At 41.1% G+C, this 24,373-nt stretch overlaps 1 protein-coding gene across 1 annotated transcript in view; it reads left to right on the top strand.

Moving 5' to 3' along the window:
* Nucleotides 1-3,637: 3,637 nt before the first annotated feature.
* The window catches only part of LRRC72 (leucine rich repeat containing 72), a 34,263-nt gene continuing 13,527 nt past the window's right edge, over nucleotides 3,638-24,373 (top strand). Inside the window, exons 1-4 of the mRNA XM_036247014.1 lie at nucleotides 3,638-3,730; nucleotides 9,486-9,559; nucleotides 13,809-13,878; nucleotides 23,888-23,969. Of these exons, the coding sequence (XP_036102907.1) occupies nucleotides 3,638-3,730; nucleotides 9,486-9,559; nucleotides 13,809-13,878; nucleotides 23,888-23,969 (319 nt within the window). The remainder of the gene's footprint in view (nucleotides 3,731-9,485; nucleotides 9,560-13,808; nucleotides 13,879-23,887; nucleotides 23,970-24,373) is intronic.

Below are 24,373 nucleotides of genomic sequence, written 5' to 3'. Positions count from 1 at the left end.
AAAAAATATTTTAAAATAAATAGAGTAATGAGTAAATAAACTGTAAGACACATCACTATAGAACATAATGCAACAATTACATTTAGTAGCTGGATTTATAATATGGAGGTTTATGAGATGGTAAGAAGAAAATATGAAAGTTGAAGGACACAGTATGTGGATATTATATGGATGCATTCTGTTATTCAAAAAACTGCACAAGCAGAAGCAAAAGATAGTCAGCCACTGTTTCATAGATGCTGGCAGAGGATATGAGACTTCCGGGTCAGAGGCTACAGATGGTTTGTTACTTACAGGTACAGCATAGCCAGAGGGCATTTCGAAGCAGTCCAGGTAATGGGACCACATGCAGTGGGGTGTGTTATAGGAGAGAAACCCTGAATTTAGGGAACCCAAATATTTTATATTGAGCAGTAAGTCTGACTTGCCTTATCTTTATTATAAGGGAGGGAGACATTATCTTTATTATGCTGCACAATAAAATATAAAACACAAAAAACATCTGCCCTTTGCACTGGAGGTAGACACTGTCTCTACCTTCCAAACCTATTCACTACACAAATATCCTAAAATATAGTCCTGAAAAGGCATTCAGGGCCTCTTTTCATAAGATGTGTGGTTACATGAAAGACTCATGTAGAATTCCACGAATTCTCAACATTCTATTGTCATTTTCATTTTGTGTAAACAGACAAAAAAAACAATAGCTGTCAGTTAAAATGTTATTTTATTTAAACTTATAAAAATGAAAATGTGGATGCTGTGGTCATCAAATATCATAAAAAGATATATCTTTTTATGCATATAAGAAGATTTTATTGTGGCTGATAAATTGCTCATTCTATGCTCATTCTACATGGTAGAAAATGGCTGATAATGATTGTTTTATGTAATAAACATTTCTTATCCACTTAGAAAAATAACATCCAGACAGATCACTGGAATTTTTGACAAAATTAGGGAGAAGGTTTTTTTAATTATGTAACTTTAATGATAGCTATTATATGCATCATTTTTTCCTCACACATTTTCACTGGGAAATTGTTTTTAAAAACAATTACATGTCAACATCTCAACAAGACTCTTTTACTCTGTGAATCCATACCACCTTTCTAGGAAAGTATAATTAAATACTAGATATTTTTAAGCCAAACTTCCAACTTCTTCATTTTGCTATTAAAGAAACTGAGGACCAGAGACGTTAAGTGACTCAAAGGTAGCCAACAACTAGTTAATGTCATAGCTGAGACTAAACCCCACATGCCCTGACTTGGAGCACAGGCTCTTTCTTCTTATCCAAATCCACATACATGATCCGATAGAGCTTTCAAACTGGGGTATGCATACCCCTGTAGGCAATGGCAGCGGGCCAGAGAGCAAGCCACAGGATAAACACAGGGTGTCTTGCTTCAATGTAAGTATTACTCAAAGATTTGAGGAGAGTTAGGGGGAACCACTTTATTTTTATATTAAAATGAGATTGATTATAAAGAAGAATGTATATTTTACATGAATTTTTAAAATTTCAGGCTGGATTCCTCAGGCCATAATCCCACTACAGGGAGGTAAAAGTTCTCTCTGCTCACCCTGCCAGGGATGCTTCTTTTGCCAAAAATTTTGTGCCACCAGTGTGAGGAGGTCTAGGAAGAACCTTTCATCCAAGAAGAGCCTTCACTAACCTCCATCTTTCACATCCCATAATTAAATTTGCATTATTTTAGTCTTCGTTAGTTAAATTGTGAATTTTTTCTTGAGGAGGGAACACATTAAGAACTTATAACAGCCCTGGCCAGTTTGGCTCAGCGGTTAGAGCGTCGGCCTGCGGTCCGTAGAGACCCGGTTTCGGTTCCCGCTAAGGGCGCGTACCTCGGTTGTAGTTTGTCCCCGGCCCTGGTTGGTCGTGCAGGTGGCAGCCACTCGATGTGTCCCTTCACATCGATGTTTCCCTCTCTCCCTTCCTCTCTCTCCCTCCCACTCTATCTGTACAAAAAATGGAAAAATGTCCTCGGGTGAGGATAAAAAAAAAAAAAGAACTTATAACAAATGAGTTATTTTCCTAAGAACAGAGCTGGGTTTTGTTTTAATTTATTTTTTCCTCTTATTAATCAGCATAAGTTTTAAAGATTTAAACAAAAAGTCAAAGATAAAAAATTTAATGTGATCTTAGTAGAAATTAGCTGGTTAGTAGTTTACTTCTGTAAAATACTCTAAAAGAATTTTGCTTATGATTCTAATACTCACATTTACGTAATGAATACAATTGACCAAGTACGAGACATGTTTCCATGTAGCATATTTATGAATGATATCTGAAATGCTGTAACACATATTAACAGCCAAAATGGGAGACCAAAGGCCAGTAAACTATTTTATACATTTTCTTAGTGGACCATTCCTCTCATCCGACTTTTATTTATGAGATAAAAACCATTTAAATAGTAGTTCTCAGATTACTGATCTCTCCACAGTAACTTGGAGGACCTTTTAACCCACCCAGCCCCACCAGGCTGAAATATTTTTCAGAAGTACTGAAATAGTGTGTGTGATTTCTCCAGTGACATATTTTTAATGCTCCACTTAACACCAGAATTTTTATATGCAAGTAGCCTGACACATTTCAAAACACGGTACTTAATTCCTAGATTTCAAGTTCAAATTTGGAACCAAGAAACCAACTCCTTCGACTGAATCAACAATTGCGGAACGCAGTGTTAGTCCCTAACCGAAGATAGATAGTGAGGGCACAGACAGAACCCTGCCTCCGACGTTTCCCAAGCTAGAGGGGAACCAAAGTCATATAAATAAGAACACAAGGTCGTTTGCGCCAGAGGTACCAGTAGAGCCTGGGGAGACATCAAACTGTAGCCAATTTGTGGCTAATCGTACCCATTTTCTGCCAGAGGAAGTACTTCTCAGCTACTGAACCAATATGTGCTTACTCTTGGCCAATACAGTCAGCAAAGTGTTCATTTCTTCCGTGCCCCGGAACCTGGGGGTGCCTTGATACCGCCACCCCATCTCCGTTCCAGGACCGAGTCTGGGGTGAGGCACCGGCCTTAGCGCAAAAATGTCAACGTGGCACCAGAAACTCGACAAAATAAATCTTAATGCATTACTTTTTGCAAAACGTCCATGATGAACAAACCGTCAAAATTTTAAATAAAGACAGGATCGACAGAACTGATTTTTTCCTTTTGTCTCCAGCTCCACTCGGATTCCGCCACAGGGCACTGCTTTCCCCCGCATCTCCCCACATGGCCAGTGGTCACCAGGCTCATCTAATTTTAAGAAACCGAAATTTCCTGATATCCTGATCTGAAATCAACAAAAATATCATTATTGGGTGACCGCCGTTGGGGTCCCCTGACCCACTCTGGCATAACTGATCACCTGCTCAGCTGCATCCGCAAAAGCAGCGCGCGCAGGGGCGACAGGCGTGTGGCCACGCTGCCACGTGGAGGAGCTGCAGGACCACACGCGCCAACGTCACAGAAGTCAGGATTTGCCTTCAAATCTTCCCTGGTTTGGATTGGCTTTTGGTCAGCGAGACTGCGGTAACTGTTGGTAACAGTCACAACAGTGAGCCACGGGCCAGACTGGGTCAATCATAGGTGCCACTGGCCACCCCGGTGTCCCGATGACCTGGAACGTAAACCATCTGCCCCGCGCCTTCCAACCTACTGCGACCCTAGCGAGGGCTCCGGGACCTGCCCTGGAGACCAGCAGCAGGGTAAGGGGCACCCCCTCCCCCAGACCAAGAGCCCTTGAATCCCTGCCCTAAATTCCCAGCTGGCCAGAGGCTACCCCTGGGGTCTGTGGTGGAGCAACGGGGACCCCAGACTTCCACTGGAGCTAGAGGTCTGTACTCTCTCAGTAAGGTTTGGAGGCTGCCCTGATCCGCATAGTGTGCTGACACTGACCTCCTCCTACTCACCACCTGCTGCATGTGTAACCACAGCAGTTTAGAGACCAGATAACAAAGCGGTAGATTTGGGTCTTGACTCTCCAACCTACTACACCTATATATGGGGGTGAACAAAAGTAGGTTTACAGTTGTTTGCATGGAAAAATGCAACTTGATTAATAAATAATATTACAAGAATAAACTCTGGCCCTGGCCGGTTTGGCTCAGCAGTTAGAGCGTCGGCCTGCGGTCCGGAGAGACCGGGGTTCGGTTCCCGCTAAGGGCATGTACCTCGGTTGCAGTTTGTCCCCGGCCCTGGTTGGTCGTGCAGGTGGCAGCCACTCGATGTGTCCCTAAAACTCTGTGTTTTGTGTGCTCACAAAAATGTTTGCCCAACCATGTATAGTAACCCCCTGAAATGTTGTTCCCCTCAAGTGCAAATTGAGGAGGGAAGGTTCTCTGATGAATAATAGAGTTGAAGGCCGTTATGATAATGACTTAAAGAATAAACTTGTCAAAAATGTGCAACATAGGAGCTAGCAGTGTTCTAGAGTGCTGGGACTTCGGAAAGGCTTGGGACTGACTACCCTGAATAAGCAAAGCTGAGAGTCCTGAAACGCACTGAAAAGTCCTAACTAACCTGTGGAGCATGTGTGTTACATGACGGTATAGGAATTTATCTATTAGGACAGTATGTAAATCAGCAAAGAGAGGATATGTTCTTCTATAGATCTAAACACAGGCTTCATTCTTCTGGGATATGATAAGCCCACAATTTTCAAACTTTTTTTTTTTTCCTGTTTTCTCCAAATCCTAAGGCATTGGGCAGAGAGGGAAGCTGCTACTATCCTCTCTGCTAGAAATGTCCACACCCAAATTCTGTGTTGGATTGTTTTTCTTTTCCTGGTCTGTTAACCAGTTAATTTGAAATCTAACATTTTTTCCTCATCAGGTTACTGGAATTGCTCCCCAAATTCAATACCTTTCCTGGGTAATAACCTCTCCCACCCTATACAACTGCAGATTTAATTTCTACCTTCTTGAAATTCACCCGCTCGGTTCCCACTGTCTTTTTGTTTCTCCTACTGACTTTACCACTGTCCCCTTACCAAGCTTGGCTCGCTCCTCCTCTTTCTAAAGGTAAATACTTCACAATAATCTTACCCGGGCCCCACCCAGTCCTCTGCCCACCCGGACATCTGTGGTGAGACCCCCTCATCCCTTGCAGCTTTCCGCTGGACACCTTGACCTGTTCGTTCCACCGGCACCTCAATTTCAGCGTTTCCAGGCTGAATTCATCCTCCCTAACAGACACCTTCCTTGTTATCATGTCATCACATTCTCATCATCACCTGTGACTTCCCTTGCCCCTTTTCTCTGCCTCCAGCGACTTGCCAGTTCCCGCAGCTGTCTGTGTACACCCCATGCCATGTCTGTTCACTGCTCATCCCCACTTGCCGTGTCCTAGGGCAGGCTCATCAGCTCTGGCTTTGATTTTCCCGAGGCAGCCGCGCTTCCTGTCTGCGCGCTCTCTGCGCCCCAGGCCATCACACGTGTCGCTGCAAGTCATCTCCATGAGGCCTGCGTTTTTATTTTTCATCCTTTCTCCAGTTTAAAAATCTTGTCCTACTTCTCTATTGCCCCAAAATTGAGTCCAGTGATTTTAAAATAACTTGATAGTGGATATTTTTTAAAAGCTTTGATGTCATGGGAAAAACCAGAACTTTGTTGGACTTACACTGATTTTACCGTGCAGCTAGTTTATATCATATATAGTTTTGCATATATATGTCTGTATGTCATAACATTAAATTAATTTAAAGTCATAGATTACATAAACTGTGTGATTTTAAGTTAGAGTTCTTAGACCTATAAAAGTTTTGCTTGTACACGAAGTATACTCTTCAAGCCTAAATTTCAAAATTAGCATGAATAATGAGACCCCAAACCACCTTTTTTATTTCTCACAATTGTCTTCCATGTGCCTTTCACTGTGGCCAACGGCAGTACAGCTCTGCGCTCTTCGAACTCTCTTCCCGTGTCTTCTCTCCGCACCTACTCCCCTCTGGCCAAGACATCCACCCAGCAGTATTCTATTTCCAACTTCTTCTTGCCCTTTAAACCCACCTGTCAGTCCTTCCCTGCAATCTCAGAGTTCCCCGAATGACAGCAATGTTTTCTTCCTCTGAATTCAGCAGAGCGTAGTGTCTTTGCATCAGAACACTGAGCACTTACACCTTCCTTTACAGCATGGTGCCCCTCACCCCTCCTCCTGGAAGCTTTGCCATGTAGAGTAGTCACCTCAGCTGATTCACAGCTACATTTTCCAGCCAGTCACAGACCAGTCACAGCCCGAATTAAGCACTCAACAGTTTGTCGTGCAATAAATCATTGAAGTATCTGTTTGGACCTACTACTTTTTGAATGCTAATCTGAAACAATGCAGTATGTGCAGCTGCTGTGGGAAAATAACATGACAGTTCCTCAAAAAATTAAACATAGAATGGCTATGTGATTCAGCAATTTCACTTCTGAGTATATACTCAAACAAAGCTAAAGCAGGGACTCGAACAGATATGTGTACACCCATGTTCATAGCAGCATTGTTCACAAAAGGCAAAAGGTGGAAGCAACCCAGTGTGCATTGATGGATGAACACAGCATAGTATTAAACATGCAATGGAATATTATTCAGCCTTGAAAAAGAAGGCAATGCTGATACACACTACATAGATGATCCTTGAAGATATAATGCTAAGTGACATAAGCCAGTCACAAAAGGACAAAAACTTGTGATTCCACTTGGGTACCACCTAGGGTACCCAGAGTAGTCAAATTCATAGAGACAGAAAGGAGCAGGGTGGTTGCCAGGGGGTGAGGAGGTGGGGCGATGGGGGATCATGTTTCATGGGTGCAGAGTTTGGGGAAGATGAAAACTTCTAGAGATGGGTGGCGGTGATGGCTGCACAGCAACGAGAATGTGCCTAATGCCACAGTGAAAGCGGCAGATTCTCTGTTATGTATATTTCACCACAATAAAAAAACTAGTTCAAGAGAAGAATGCTTGTTGTGCGTCTTTAGATGAAAGAAATATTCTGCTAGTGAAGTTGTGTGTTGATTGGAAACTGGAACAGTTCCATTTTGGATTCAATGAAACTTTACACTTCCTGGCACATCTCTGTGTTCTTTGGCACTTGGCATTAATGCATGCTACCAAATTCATATGAAATTTTTGGTTGGAAAGAAACATACCATGATAAAAATCTGTGTAAATAAATAATTGATTAAACCAGTGGTTTATAAATTATGCTGATTGTTTCCATTTCCCTTTTCATCTCTTCATTTTCAAAACTTGATTTTAATCTTTAAATAGTCATTCCATGGCTAAACTGTTCAAAATGTATATTAATTTCTGATTACTAAATTAGTATGTGCTTACTATAAAATAGTCAAACACTATTTTTTTCTTTGTTATCTTTTAAAAATTTTTTTGAGATATAATTTTTTTAATTAATTTATTTTTGTTACAGATGTTTCTCCTATTTTTCCAATTGATACCCTTCTCCCCATCCCCTACACCCCATCCCCAGCTTTGTTGTCACTATTAAAAGGTGTATTGTTTAGCCCTGGCCGGTTTGGCTCAGCGGTTGGAGCATCAGCCTGCGGGTTCGGTTCATAAGGCACATACCTCAGTTGCAGTTTGTCCCCGGCCCTGATTGGTTGTGCGGGTGGCAGCCACTCGATGTGTCCCTTTCACATCAGTGTTTCTCTCTCTCTCTCTTTCTTTCTCTCTCTCCCTCCCACTCTCTGAACAAAAAATAGAAAAATGTCCTTGGGTGAGGATAAAAAAAAAGGTATATTTTTAAAAAGTGAAAGTCCCCCATGATCTCAAGTGCTAACTGTTAACAGTTTGGAGTGTGTGTATTTTATGTGCATATAAATGTCACTGGTAACAGAAATATTGTTGCTCTTACATATATACTGCCAATGGCATTTTTACTTAAAATATTTTTGATATCATTATATGTCTAGATATCCATCTCTTTATATTTTAAAACTACTGCACAGCATTCTATTATGAAGTTACATCTTAATTTAACCCATATACCAATTAATGGGACATATTTCACAACTCTAATAATGTATGCTGAAGTGAGCAATGATACTGTGTGTGTGTGTGTGTGTGTATGTACTACTGTGTTTCTGGGTGCTCGATGTGGAATGGCGGGATCAAGTTAAAAGCACATTTATAATAGATAGCTGCAAAATTTTAATTCTACTTCCCCTGGCCTTTAACATCCCAAATACTTTGGCACAGTTGTGATTGTGTATAGTAGAAGCTGATAACTTAGATGTTTCAGTTACAATACTCAGATGAAGATATGTAAGCCTCATGTATTGTGTTTTTCCAAGTCCCAGATTCTGCTTGCTTGTCAGGGTAACAAAATACCTTGATGAAAATGCCTATACCTGAGCCAATGAATTCTCCAAGCCTCAAGATTCATTGTGTAGCAGGGTAACTAAGAAAGTTTGGGACAATAGATTAGCAGCTGCTCCCCAACCCTAGGATATCTACCTTCATCACTTCTTTAGATAGTTGCTTATCCCATTAAATCTAACTCCTCTTAAAGTTCTCTACAAAATAACAAAACCATTGTCAAAATTTCATAAATCACTTACTGACATTACAACCTCACCACCCACAACAAATCCCAGCTGAAATTTGGTGATTGCTTTGACTCTGATAATTACAATGTTTGTCAGATTCCAGAAGTGCAGCGATTATACTTTCCACTTTTGTTGTGTCTTGTTAGGTTTATTTGTTCATGGAAAATTATAGTTGGGCTTTAATTCTTCCATATCGTCTTAGGCCCTGTGGCCTATAAATGTTATTTTGTAATTTAGCAAAGGACCGCAAAAGAAAAAGCAAAGTATCTAAATAGCTGTTGTTGGATTTGTATTTTCAAAACAAAGCCTATGGGAAAAAAAATTGCTTCTTATTCACCAAAAATTCCCACGGTGCATGTATGTTAGTAATTCATGAAGATTGAAGACATGATTCCTTTGCAAAGAAAGGGAAGTGATATTTATTCACGCATTCATTTGTTCATCTGACATTTGTTGAGAATTTACAGGGTGCCACGCACCCGTATGATAATATACATTATATTTTATTCCCTTCACCTCCAACCTTGATACTGAGTGTCTTCTGTAAACACGGAAAATCTACCAAATATGAAATCTTTGTGTGTGAAGGAACAGGTAAGAATATTTAAAGACTACATTACTCTATCTCATAGAGAATCAAAAACTTTTTTTGGAGTATATGTACACACATATTTTGTCTCTTTGATTAAAAATTATTTGCACATCTGAGCCCAGGATTAAGGATAATGAAATTCAACCACAAAAATGATTAAATAATATATAATTGTAGCGTTGGAATTTATCAGTTTAGAGTGGTTCCCTCCATATTCACCTTTCCTTTGATCTTGCTGTAGATGTTATTGTTATTGACTTCAAATGTCTCCGTATTTTTGCTCAGTGGAATGTGTCTTGACAGAGTAATTATATGTTACAGGCAGTTGAAGATCAACTAAAGATATGTGGCCACAAGAGGGACGCTGATGTCTTTGAGCTGTTCCTTTCTCAAAAGTAAGTGTACTGTATGTAAGAAATAGAAGAGTATTGATTATAATGTTTTGCAGGCTCAAATGTTCTTTTCCAGGGCCCACCGCCCCGCCCCCCACCCCGCCATGCCAAGGACTGGGTGGGCATGTACCACACTCTAATGACTTTACCACTTATTGCAGTCACAGCATGTTGGAATGGATGAGAACAAAGATTATGGAGCTAAGCTAAATTTGAATCCCAGCTCTATCTCTTCCATCTGGGTGATCTTTGTCAGATTTAGCAAATAAAAATATGGACTATCCAGTTAGATGTGAATTTCAGAGAAGCAAATGAATATATATATATACATATGTAGTATATGTATGTCCCACACTGCATTTGTTGTTTCTCTGAAGTCCACAAACTGGGCATCCTGGGAATCCATATAACAACACTACCTGCGTCCCAGGGCTGTTGTGAGGAGTAGGGGAGTTAGTGGTGGTGGGGAGGGCCTGGTACGCAGTGAGCACTTAATGAGCATTAGTTCAGTTAATATCATTGCTATTATTAGAGAATAGCGACTCATTATACCCCTCTGCTATAAAAATAGCCCCTATTATCATAGAACTCCTAGCTAGCAACCCCTATAATAATTTTACTGGTAAGTGGGAAAACCTCTCCTTTTTTTTTTTTTTATTAATTTTTGTTACAGATGTTTCTCCTTTTTCCCACACTGATTCCCCCCTCCCCCTCCCTCCCTGCCCTTTCCCCAGTTGTTGTCCATGTCCACTGTTCGTGCACACATGCATATAAGCTCTGTGGTTTATCTCTTCCCTGCCACCCCCCTATTAGGGGATTGTCAGTCTGTACCCCACTTCTGCGTCTCTGGGACTACCCCATTCCTCAGACTGTTATGTTCATTATATTCCACAAATAAGTGAGATCATATGAAACTTGTCTTTCTCTGTTTGGCTTATTTCACTTAGGATGATACTTTCCAGGTCCTTCCATGTAGTCTCACAGGATAAGAGGTCTTTCTTTCTTACAGCTGCGTAGTACTCCATTGTGTATATGTACCACAGCTTTTTGATCCATTCGTCTACTGATGGACACTTGGGCTGTTTCCAGATCTTAGCTATTGTAAATAGTACTGCTACAAACATGGGGGTACATATATTCTTTCTGATTGGTGTTTTTGTCTTCTTAGGGTATATTCCTAGAAGTGGGATAAAACCTCTCCTTTTTAAAACAAGCTTCTTTGATTCCACTTCAACTCCCCAAGGTGGCACATAGCAAAGTCACCGTGCTATGGAGAGCAGTCGCTGTGCCCGAGATAGAAGCCAGGTGGAAGAGGAAGCGGAAGTTATGGGTTGGCTTGGACTCTGACAGCACAGTGTTCACTAGCCAACAAGTGACACCTGTGCAGTCCCAGTCTGCATTTGAATGACAATGACCCTGTTCCTGTCTTCCTCCCTTCGTGCTTTTTAATCTCTGTGAATTCTATGTATTAGTTTAAAATAGGCTTGCTATATTTCTACTCACATGTAATCTATATATCTCAGTTACTCTTTAATCAATAATAAAGTTGATCACTTTACCTCTGGTAATTGGAGGAAATCCTTTATTAATAAACATGTTTTCTGTTATATATAAATATTTTTTTAGCTTATTAGTGCAAAGAAAAACATTTATCTTTGCAGCAACCCTGAATCTCTTAGGAGCAAGAAAATAGATAGCTGGCCAATTTAAGATTTTTTAAATGATATATTTTAGAGTGGAACAGGATGGAAGAAAATTCTGACACACTTAGGATCATACTTTGAACCTCTGTGGATCATTTAGTTTTACAATAACAATAAATATTTTATGTGATCAAAAACTTACACCTCAGCCTTTCATGATTTTAACAACTGTACAGTGTTGACCTAAAGGGTAAGTATATTACAAACAGAAAAGATTTAAAACACTAGAAAAAATTATAAATATTGATCTTCTGACAGTGGGTAGTTAATGGTCTTTTCAAATAAAGGACAGCACATTTTATATCCTAAGAAGACTAAGTTGCCATTTAATCCATCTGAGTACAAAAAAAAAAAAGTTTCACAGTCCAGAGGCCAGTAAATTGGGTTATTTGCCTGTCTCTGTTTGCCACTGGAAAATGGAAAGCATCTCACCAATGACTCCTTGAGTCATCACTGAGAACATATACTGCAGCAGATGTTCTCTACATATACCAGGTAATAAACGTAAAAAGGAGAGCTTGCAAACTTACCATTTTATAACCAACTCGACTGATTCAGGTAAAGGTCACCCACAGAAGCTAACGCTGTCGAATAAAGAGTTATTAGGTAATGAGATATACACACAGTCTCTGAGTTTTGCCACACATATTAAAATGTGTGCTTTCATAATGGAGAGACCTGGCAGACATAGCCTTAACCCAGTGACCGGACTTAGCTTCACCGACAGTGGGACAAAAGAACATCATTTGTCTCCTGATGTGATGCAGTAATTACCACCTTTGTAATTGAAAAATGATCCACCTTGAATTTAATCACAAGGAAGCAATCAGACAAATCAATAATGTCAGACATTCCATCATACCACTGTCCTGGACTCTTCAAAAAGTCAATGTTAAGTGGAAAAAAGAAGAGAGGGTGACTATTCTAAATTTAAGACTAAGGGATTATACCAACAGAAAAAGCAATGCCTGGATTTTAATGGGATTATGGATTTAAGCAGATAAGCTGTAAAATGTAAGAGGCAACAGAGACCATTTGAATATGAACAGCATATTAGATGATATTAATGAATTCAACTTAATTTTCCTAGGTATAATAATGGTATTGTGGTTATGCAGGGGAAGGTCCTTATCTAAGGGATGTTCATGAAGCATTTAGGAGTGAGAACCCTGCAATAATAAGTCTGAAACTTATTTTCAAATGATTCCCCCAGAAAAGTATCCATCAATAAATAGATATAATATATGGTAAGAGAGAGTATTAGTGTGGCAAAACATTAAAAATTATAAGTTCAATATAAGCATTCATTGTACTATTCCGTCAACTTTTCTTAGATTTGAAGTCTTTCAATATAAAATATTGGTGAGAGAGGTTTCTTTTTTTAGGAATGTTTACATGGCTTAAAAAATATATTTGCTTAAAAATTAGGAAAATAACCCTGGCCGATTTGGCTCAGCAGTTAGAGCATCAGCCCATGGACAGAAAGGTTGCAGGGCAAGGGTATGTACCTGGGTTGCACGTTCGATCCCCAGCCCCTGTTGGGGTCATGCAGGAGGCAACCAATCAATGTGTCTCTTTCACATTGATGTTTCTCCCTCTCTCTCCCTTCCACTCTATCTAAAAAAATCAATAGAGAAATACCCTCAGGTGAGGACTAACAAAAAAAGGAGAATAATTAGTCCCTCGGTTACCCAAGGTTAAATATAAATGTGAAAGGATGTGCTACAAATGAGTTAATATAGGTAACATTAATCGACAATATTTTTAAATGGCTTAGAAAAGTACTTTGCACACAGAATGTGCTAAGTGTTTGATAACTGGAGATATATATGTATACGTACTCAGCCTGGGCCCGCAGTTTCTGCCCTGAGTAATAATAGATCTGAATACCAGCCCTCAGCAGTCCCTCAGAAGCCGTCCTCTTTGATGGCAGCTCCCCTCCCCACCCGTGTCTGTCCCTTAGCTGAGTGAGCTGCACCACTCAGTGAGGGGCAGCCAGGGTCCTGCACAGTTCAAGAAGGATGGGCAATATTTTGACCCCATATTTGATAAAGAGCAAAGGGAGCATAAAACACTTGACTCGGTCCCTGTCTCTTGGTGGACTGCAATCCCCATGTCTTAAACCCAGTCTGGCCAAGATCTGGACAACCCCAAAGAAAGAACCCTGCAGACACGGTTGAAGCAGAAGCTGGTGGCATTTCCCACTCTTACCAGTGAGTTCAGTTCTTCCGCACGTTTATCCCTCTCCCCTCTGCCCAGTAAAATCTTTTTCTAATTGAGATCCCAATAAATTAAGTCCTAATGAGGTATACATTTCTACTAATATGATAAAATGCTCCCCCTTTAAGTATTTGTTTTAACTGGCTAACAAAATCTTAGTCCAAATGAATGAAATTTTAAAGATGGTATTTTGGAAATTAGCATGTAAGTGTGTCATTTTTGAAAGGACAGAGAGATTTATTCAGTTACTCCAAAGCTATACTAAATATCCTACCTTACCCATAACTGGACTAATCACCACTGATGTTTACGTTCTTTTTCTTTTTCAGGGAACTGACAGATGTTATTGATCTTTCTAGGTTTAAAAAATTAAAGTACTTATGGCTACATCATAACAAGGTAATATTATATTTTATCTTTAAATGGCTCAATAATTAAGTTACTATCTTGACATGTTTTTAATAGAGCTAATCTTTAAAGGCATTGTTTTATATACCTAATTTAAACTTATCGAAGAAAGTTGGTGTGTACACGTGTACTATGTTAAAGCGCACAACTTGTGAGATGTGGTATGTCCTGCAACTGCTCGCGTCCTCCGCGTGCTGTCAGCTGCTCAGTGGCGACCAGGCTCCGGGAAGAAACCTCGGGCAGCCTCATGGCTTTTCCCATCTCTCCTGTCATTCGAAACCTTGCAGTTCATCCGCATCATAGTCATAGTTCAGAAATAAGAATGTCTAGGAGAAAATAAATATATGTATATATATTTTTTATTCTTCACCCGAGGATACTTTTCCATTTATTATCAGATAGACTGGGAGGGAGAGAGAGAGAGACAGAGAGAAGCATCGATGTGATAGAGCCACATCGACTGGCTGCCTCCTGCATGACCCAACGAGGGCGGGGGACAAACGGCAACCGAGGTACATGCCCTTGCCTGGAATCGGACCTGAGACTCATTGGTCCTCAGGCCGACACGCTAACCACTGAGCCAAACCGGCCAGGGCTCTAGGAGAATATATTGATCAACTTTCAATCTTCATTCACAAATGAGACATCCCCCGCCTTCCCTCCCATATCTAGCTAGGCAGGCGGCCACCTGCCTTCTTTGTTAGCTAAGGAGGTGTGGTGGGCTTTCCTTCCCTCTCACCTTCACCCAGTCTTCTCCAGGACTGATGTGCAATGGGGAGATGGGGAGGTCAAGGAAAGACAAGGGAGAAACAGTTATTTGATTGACACCCACTACTAACAAATGTTCCACATTAAGTTTTTTCTCTTGATGGGTTATTCAGAAGTTTCCCTCCTAGGTCACTCCAACTGTAACTCCTCTCTGCCAGCCACTTCTGACCACCCCTCACCTTTTATCCCGGTGGCACCTGCAACTGAGAGCCTCCTGGCCTTGGCAAAGCACCTGCTGGGCAGGACCCTTGTACAGTGCTCCAGACAACACTCTGCAAGGGCCTGCAGGCAGCTCCCAGGACTACACAGCCCTGTCCTGCTGTCGGCGGCAGAGGGGTTGGTCACTTCCCAGTTGCTACCCTAGCTGATCCAGCTCCCTCCGGAAGAGCCAGGCCCTAAGCCACCGTGTCCCCAACTGCGGGAAACACCCTTCCAGGTCACGGAGGGTGGCCCCTGAGGCTTCTCTCAGAGGCTGGCATTTAGGAAGCCACTCCCTCCCCCACGGTGGGAGCCTGAGTGGGGCTCCCCAGTCACTCCCCAAGTCAAGGAGCCGGACTGAACCGAAATGCAAACCCCGTCTTCGGAGTTTGTCAGTAAGTTGGTTCTTCTCAACTTTCAAAACTTTGACTTTCCAACAGCTTTTATGTTGCTCATTATAAGTTTATTATCCAGTCTTAGCATTTTGAACTTAGACTTTCAAACACCAGCTGAATTTTTTTTTAAGTTCTTTCGGCGTTTCCAGCAGTTGTATGCTTGTCAAGCCGTGGTCCAGATCCACAGCACTGAACCTTGAAGCAGCCACGTCTGCGAACGTATTTCCATACTACACTGCCTTTGTGGTCTTCTTTTCGCCAACAAGTGGAAAGTGGGAAAAGGAAGTGCTTCTAGTGTTAAGTGTAAGCACAAGTCTCGGACGCTTGAAGTAATGCCCGGAACACAAACACAAACAGCTTCGACCGAAATGGAAAGCGCACCACTTAGAGGCATACAAGTTCAAACTCTTCAAGACACTCTGCCAGCAAGTGTCCGGGGTCACAGTGTGCGACTGCTGATGAGAAAAAGATGGAAATCAGAAGGCATGGCACAAGTGACTAATCTTTGTTTTCCGTGTGCGCTCCTTGTGGTGTTCAGTTTGGAAGGAATGGACATGTCCAAATGTTGGCAGTAGGTCTAAAGGGAGAGGTAATTAGGGATTTTGTAATTTTTTTTTTTTTTTTTTTGCATTCTGATAGTGGACACTGTCCCACCTCCAACCAATCATTGAATGTTCACCCAGTTGACTGACAGATGCTTTATGGACATAGGAAGGGAATTGATACACTCAACTATTTTACATTCTTTGTTTTTGAAGAGGGTTGGTGGGAAAGGGTTACTACAACAGGCAGAATTCACTTCCTCTACTTGGTTCTTTATGTTCAACAAACTATATTCTTTCCAAAATCACCACCACTTACCTTTGTTCTTTAAAAAAGAGTTCTTTAGTCCAAATAACATTAGAAGGATAGCATACCCCAAATAAGTTTAAAGTGGGCGTGGGGTAAGAGTTTTCCTATTGATCAATAATTGATTAGTTGCTAAGTTACCTTACTATTCATATTCAATGAAAAGTTAAAATTCTTATTTAAGATCCAAAACACTAATGGGCGTATTAGCTACAGTAGTACCTCCTCAGAGGGTGCTTGCTTCCTCTGGATATTTTCTTGCCTGGATGTGAAGGCAGGATTCATCCTACTAGCTTGAGAATGGATCCAACACTTAGAGAAAAGCAGAGCCCAGAGAATCATTAAGAGACTGAGACCGAGGCTCTCACAAATACTGGACTTGTTGGCATGTGACATAAATATATGTTCTAATTATGTACCAGTTTGATTTGAGCTTAGAAGTTAGTGGGAGCCAGCAGCATCCTGTCTGATACGACTTATTCTGATAGAACATAACAATGACTGTAATGGGACCTGCTCTCTTAAGAAAAACAGGAAATGTAGAGGGAGCGGCCGTGCTGCTGGTGAGGACCTGCACTGCAGACCGCCTGCGATGGACCGAGAGAGCAGCCGTCTGGGAGGCAATGCACGCAGCCTGGTGTGCGTGAGCCCTGCGTGCTAGCGGGAGCACTTCTCCCTTCGGTTGTCGAGTGGGTGATAAAACTGGAACTTCTGGGCTGACCCTGGACTAGCACACCACATAGGTACAGGTTGTTTCTAAGGACCTGCGATGCCCCGGCAATCCTGGTTAGCTCTGGTAACTCTGGCTCCTTCATTATGCTCTCCGAGGGCTGGTGGTCCCCTCACACTGCACAGATAGTCACCAGGTGTGCTTCTCCTCCCTTGATGGCCCCCTTTTCCCGTCTCACCTGTGTAATTAGTGGGAGGCAGCTGCACTTCGGGGCGCATTTCCTGAGGCCTCCCCAAGACTCCCTCCCGTGTCCCATCTTCTGGAGAGGCTGGGCGAGGGACTTTTTGTCCATACTTTATCCCTTCCAGTTTCTCATGAGAAGTTGAGTCTGCTCAGACAAGTGAGCTAAGTGATTTCTTTTATATTACAATTAAGTTGTGTTTGAGCTCATTACCTCAAAATAGTTTTTTACAGATATTTAATAATAAGCCTAAAATATTGATAGCACAATGCTAGTATTTTCCTATTTCTGGAAGAACTAGCAGTACTTTGGTATTTGTCTCAGATCAGAATAAGCATTTGATTTTTTAAAAAATGTCAAATGCCCTACCAAACAGCTGTCCAAAATGGAACCTGAGCTTCTTCCATGTAGTAAAAACCAGTTGACAAATCTTACAAACTAAATTTAAATAAAAATACTTCTTGTGGCAAAGTCATTGTTTATAATAAACTTCATCATCTAAAAAATAATGGAAATACTTATTTATCATAACACTTTCCACCCACACTGACTAGAGAATGATTAGATTAAAATAAAATGCTTTAAGAAAGATCCTGAGCCTATTCTTCTGTGTCGCTCCGACACGTTTCTTATCTCCCATTTGGCACATGTTGAAAATCTGGTACAGAGCACAAACTTACATGTTTTATGAAGAAATACTGGTGTTCAAGATTAGAAAACCACAATTTTAATACCGAAATACTTATTTTTAATGTGCTATTTGAAATATTTGTAAAGAGTTCTTTGAATGGCAGTACTTGTTTTCAGGTAGCTTTATGAACCATGGAATTTTAATTGGTTCCTTTAATCAGGTTTGAGCATACATATTTTAATTACTCATTTGTGTAGGTACACTACCTTGTTCCGAAAACCAATTTAGAGCGGCACAGACCCACGGGAGAGTGTAGGACCTGTGAAAGGACACAGCGGAGTAGCGTGCATTCCCTGACACTTGAGTGCTTGTGTGTTTCTGTTACCGCAGGGCACCATTAATTCCATCCCTCCTGTCAACTTTGTTGAAAGAATTATATTTTGCCAAATATTTAAAACCTTCTCAAAAAAGCAAGTCAACATAAATAACCTAAATAAGACTTCAATGCGTGGTTGTGAAATTCACGGATATGTACATTACATATTTGGTTATTCTTAAAAATGATTTATCTAAGAAATGTAACCTGTTTTTGGAAAAGAGCATATATAAAAACTTTAGTAACATGGAATAAAGAGGGAAAGACCTGAGAATAAATGTCTGTATAAAAATAGTTATTTCTAATATATTTTAAAGTATAGATTATATTTTTAAGTATTGTACATATTTTAAACTAAGCTACACATGAAATTCTTTTTAATTTATTGGACAGGAGCACCATAAAAATGAATTTAGGAATCTTGGAACTATATGGCAATTTTTCTTTTTCTCCTATATAATTGTGTGTGTTATTATAATTCTCCCCAACTAACATTTAGAATTTTATGTAAATTTAGGAAATATTGTGATTTTAATATTCAAACATACATAATAGACCCTTTTAAATAACACATAATTTTAGAATTTTTTTAGAATTTTATTATATTGTTTAATCACTGATAGGTCTTTGCCCTTAGGTTTGAACCTTGGTACCAATGACTTCTTGAACTGGATGATTCTGGGTTGTGGGGGCTGTTCTGTGCATTTGGGGATGTTTAGCCGTATCCCTGGCCTCCACCCACTACATGCAGAAGATTTCCCCTCAGAAGTGACAACTTAAAATATTTCTAGACATTGACAAATGCCCCCTGAGGGAAATTGCCCCCACTGAGAATCACCCAATTTAGCAGACATAGTAATCTATAGAAAGCTAAGTCAAAACATGTCATTCCTCTGCTCAAAACCTCCAAAGATTCCCTGTTCATTTCAGTCAACTTCTTACACTGACCCTACAAAGCCCCACGCGAGTGGACCCCCGATGACCTATTTGACCTCATTCCCCACCTGCACTCTCTGGCTCACTCTGATCCAGCCACAACAGGCACTGCACTGTCCCTGACCTATGCACTGGCTAGTCCCCAGGGGCTCCTCCTACATGTCCCCTTCATCAAGTGTTCAAATATTACCTCCTCTGCGAGGCCTACTCTGACCAACCTATTTAATATATAACGCTACCTTCATACTGGCATGTCCAATATCTATACTTTCTTTTCCATATCATTTATCAACTGATACCATAATATATAACTTATGTATAGTACCTATCATGTATTTTCTCTATCTCTCCTAGAAAAAAAAGGCCCACTTTTTCTATTTTGCTCACAGCTATACTCTCAGAACTTATCAAAGTGTCTGGCACATAGTAGCTGCTCAACAAATATTTGTTGAATAGAAGAATGAGTAAATAAAAATCCTAATATTTCCTGCCAAGTTGAACACATGCTAGTTAAGGGAATGGAAGTTCACTTAACGGACATGTGCTTTGGCTGAGTGAAGTGGAAAAATCATATATTGAAAAGACATTGAGTAGATATTAGTCAGCTTAAGATCAAGTGTACCCCTGACCTGTTTGGCTCAGTCAGCTCGTGGACCAGAGAGTCCTGGGTTCGGTTCCTGCTAAGGGCATGTACCACAGTTGCAGTTTGTCCCCAGCCCAGATTGGGGTCATGTGGGTGGCAACCACTCGATGTGTCTCTCTCACATGGATATTTCTCTCTCCCTCTTCCTCCCTCTCTCCCTCCCACTCTATCTGAAGATAAATGCAAAAATGTCCTCAGGTAAGGATTTTTTAAAAAGCATCAAATGTAAAATACTCTCAGGATCAAAGTGAGCCCTGGTCAAACCATGTCCAGAACTGGCTTCCACACTGTTGATTTGCCAGTCAGCACAGAATCACGTGCATGTGCCAAGCCTTGAGCTAAGATAGATTTGTAAAAATGTCACATCAAATATAAATCCTATGGCATCCCTTAGACTCGATAGTGTAGCTTTTTAAGTGATAATTATAATAACATTTTACTTTAACAATGGCTAGAGTATCAGGACAGTCAGCATGTCTTCCAATTCCTGTTCCTAGATCTTGACTTCGACAACTTGGTACATTGCAGCGTCTATTATGTCCTGTGAATTGCACCTTGGAACCGTGTCTCACGTTTCTCTCCTCCCCCTGCCGTTACTCTGTCCTGGGCCAGCACATATTCTTCTGAGTCAGCGTAACACCCTTCCTAGTCATCTCCTGTCACAAACTCACTATCCCTTCTAAACTACGTCCTTCTCTGCCATTTTCTTTCTAAGATAAAATGAGGTAATAACACTCCTCTGCACAAAATATTTTAATAACACCCCAAGATCCTTATGATCTGGCTTTATCTCTTTCCACTTCACTCCCTCCACATCTTTCACCCCAACAAACAGTGCAGTGTTAAAATTGCCTGTAACCATGGTCCAAGCCTGTGAATGCTCTTGGGGAAACTATGATTCTATAATCAAGATGAAACTTGAGTCCATCCGTAGTCATCTTACGTGAATGGGTAATGCAAGAGAAAGTAAAGCCTCGACCAAGTAGTCATATTCTGTCACGTGTGGTCAGCAGGCACCTGGAAAAGGAGCGGGGAAGCCATGGTTGCCACCGATGTTCCTTTTCTGTTCTGATGTCAGGTGTGGCTATATTTGGATAAGAGAGGGGTGAGGAAGAGAAGGCAGTGAGCTGCTGTCAGAGAGCTGGCGGGAAAAGGAGGAAAAGTTGCAAGTCAGCTGAGAACCACTTGTCACTACTTTGAATGATGTCCTGACTGGGGGACACGGCCCCTCTCATGACTTACAGAAGCTAGGGTGAAATCACATGCTCCTCCGACGTGACTGCTGACATAGTGTGGTACAGATGACTCTGTGAAGTCATGAGATGAGCCACACATGATGTTTATAGCTTCACGATTTGTAAATGGTGTAAACATAAGAAAAAAAATCAAATTTATTTCATTTTCAAACCTTGGATAAAACGCTAAAATAACTTTTCTGAGATATAAGAGGGCATGAGTAAACTTTCCAGTAAATCCTCACTAAATCAGATAGGTTGGCATCTTTCTATCTGTATCAGTCCATCAGAGGCCAGAACGGTTCCATTTCACTATTAACAAGAGTTCGCATGATAAGCTTTAAAAAACACATAACACCAATTTGCAATCTGGAGCATATATTTCTTTTTATTTTTTTAAATTTTTTTCTTTTACTTATTGATATTAGAGGGGGGAGAGAGAGATAGAAACATCAATGAGAGAGAACATCGACTGGCCGCCTCCTGCATGCCCCCCACTGGGGATCGGGCTCACAGCTTAGGCATGTGCCCTGACCAGGAATCAAACAGGTAGCCTCTTGGTGCATGGATCGATGCTCAACCACTGAGCCACACTGGTCGGGCTGGAGCATACATTTTTACAGAGAGAGAATACTAAGCACTCAATTACTATTTCATGAGAATCTTCTCCCTACTAGATGCTATACTGAGTACTAAAGATCTTTCTTCTACTTAACTTACCTGCTGCTTTAAAACATGCCTGCCCCACCTCTATGACTCTACCATCTCATCTCATAATTCCAATAAACCTGTTTCAGTTTATTGAGGTTATAGAGTTGATATTTTAAAAAACAGTGATAGAGCCCGGCTGATGTGGCTCAGTGGTTAAGCATCAAACCATGCACCAAGAGGTTGCCGGTTCAATTCCAGGTCAGGACACATACCCAGGTTGTGGGCCTGATCCCCAGTGGGGAGCATGCAGGAGGCGGCCAGTCGATGTTCTCTCTCATCAATGTTTCTATCTCTCCCTCTCTCTCATTTCCTCTCTCTCTCAAATCAATAAAAATTTTTTGAAAAAATTGTGAGAGTTCTTCTTGAAACTCTGACATTCAGTTTAGAGTTGACTACCCCACGTCATGCATACAGTACTTAATCATTCATTCGAGGAATTTTCCATAGTGCTCTTTTGCAACACCGAGGCAGTGCCAGCTCTACTCTCCAGGGTCCTGAGCTCTGGTCAACAAAACTAAGATCCATTAATCTGACAACACTGGTCATCCGCACAGAAGGGAATGCAAGGGGCCATTTCCTTGAGGAGAAATGGTCACACAGGAATTTAGCTGTATTTATGTTGTTTAAATGTGTGACAACGGTAATGTGTTTGTGAATTATTACTATTTGTTAAATACATTTAAAACAACAAAAAAACTGTCACAGAAAAAAAAAGAGTGCTTTTGACTATTTCCCAATTCATATACACTAAATATTGAATCTAATCTTAAAAGTAAATGCGGCCCTGGCCGGTTTGGCTCAGCGGTTAGAGCGTCGGCCTGCGGTCCAGAGAGACCCGGGTTCGGTTCCCGCTAAGGGCATGTACCTCGGTTGCAGTTTGTCCCCGGCCCTGGTTGGTTGTGCAGGTGGCAGCCACTCGATGTGTCCCTTTCGCATCGATGTTTCTCTCTCTCTATATTCCTCTCTCTCCCTCCTGCTCTACCTGAACAAAAATAAAAAAGGAAAAATGTCCTCGGGTGAGGATAAAAAAAAAAGTAAATGAAATTTTGCCCGTATCTTTAGGAGAATGAGGAGGTGGGAAGGATAAGATACTGAAGAAATAGTTTCCTTTTCTTTAGCAAGACACAAAACTAGTGATCAAGTGACTAATCGCACAAGTCAAATGAAGCGTCGAGTGGTCCACGGGCACAGAGGTGTCGGGCCAGGCCTCTCGAGGGAGACGAGCACTGGAGTGAAGGGTTCTGCCCTGCCTTCCCCTCTCCCCTGGATGCTGGCTGGTGGGCTGTGAGCAATGGGCCCGGCCAGCAGAGTTGCCTTCTTCTCTATTCCACGACAGAATCCTCGGCTAAGCTTAGAAGACCTGTTCACCAGGACAGTGAGCTGGAGAAGTGGAGGTGCCTCATAGGCTGGGGCAAAAAGAAAAAGAATTTAAGTCCAGCCGGTGTGGCTCAGTGGTTGAGCATCAACCTGTGCACCAAGAGGTTGCTGGTTTGATTGCCGGTCAGGGCACATGCCCAGGTTGTAGGCCCAGTCCCCAGTGGGGGGCCTGCAGGAGGCGGCCAAATGATGTTCTCTCTCCTCAGTGTTTCTATCTCTCTCTCCCTCTCCCTTCCTCCCTCTCTAAAATCAATAAAGGAAAAAATGTAAAAAAAAGAAAAGAACTCAAAATTAGACCATCATTCAGGATATCTGGAGCCGTGGAAGTTTAGAAAAAGTGGGTCAAAACACCAAGAAGACAGCCGTAAGATGCAAGGAGATCAAAGGATTGTTTGAACGACTCTCTGGAGCAGAGCAAACCTCCTGTGGGCCCGCTCGGGCCTGGCTTCCTGAGCCTGCTGGCCCAGGGCTGAGCCTCAGGGAGCATCAGCAATGTACCAGGAAGAAAAGTCATGCAGCAAAGAGAAATCATGACTCTCATACAGACGTAGAGATGGCCTCAGCGTTCTCTGAGGAGAGAGCTCTTGGCACATGATAGGCACTTAATGATATGTGCTGGTGAGCGAGTTGACGTGCAGAAGCCAGATCCGTGAGCCTACATGGGGCAGCACTGTGTGAAATGGTGTTAGAGCAAAAGGTCCGAGTGGCCCTGTTACAGAGGCCTTGAAAACCACGTGAGGAAGTTTGGTCGAGATGTGGTAAGAAGGGCTTATATTAAATTAGCTAAAAACATCCTTTTTACCACACTGTCCTCAAAGACAAGCCAGATGTAAATGCATAGCTCAGACCAAAAGGTCACAAATAATTAAAAAGAACAGCAAACATCAAACGTCTGTGGTCTTATTATAATTTTATATATGGATGTATATATAATTAGTGTAGAACGTAAATTGTTCTCTCTTACTTTTAGCTCCATGGAATAACATTTCTAACGAGAAACTATTGTCTGACAGAACTGTATCTAAACAACAACGCAATCATTGATATAAAAGGTATGCCCAAATGTTCTCTGTTGACTGGATGAATTTCCAATTTTCATAGTTAAAATAACTTTTAACTATGCCATTGCTAATGGCATGCAAAAATCTGTTGTAACTGTTAAGTTCCTGTTGAAATAGGTGGTGGAATCTATTATTTTTCAATGTTCTTCTGTACATTTCATTTTACGAAATGTGCTTTTGATTACAGTTTTAATGCCATCTTGTCTTGTGTTTCGACATTCAAAAAGTAAACAAATCTTTTTTTGACAGAAATTTTGCCATTCTGTTGTACAGTTGGACACAAACTAGATACCGTGGAAGCAAATTTTAACAATATTTGGGATCATTCATAAATATAACAACTTTATATCCTTAATATTTTTACTGGCTATACTTTTTACCAGTCAAATTCTTTC

The sequence above is a fragment of the Molossus molossus genome, unplaced genomic scaffold, assembly GCF_014108415.1.
Source record: "Molossus molossus isolate mMolMol1 unplaced genomic scaffold, mMolMol1.p scaffold_m16_p_7, whole genome shotgun sequence".
Lineage (NCBI taxonomy): Eukaryota > Metazoa > Chordata > Mammalia > Chiroptera > Molossidae > Molossus > Molossus molossus.
This window is presented reverse-complemented; position numbering and strand designations above follow the sequence as displayed.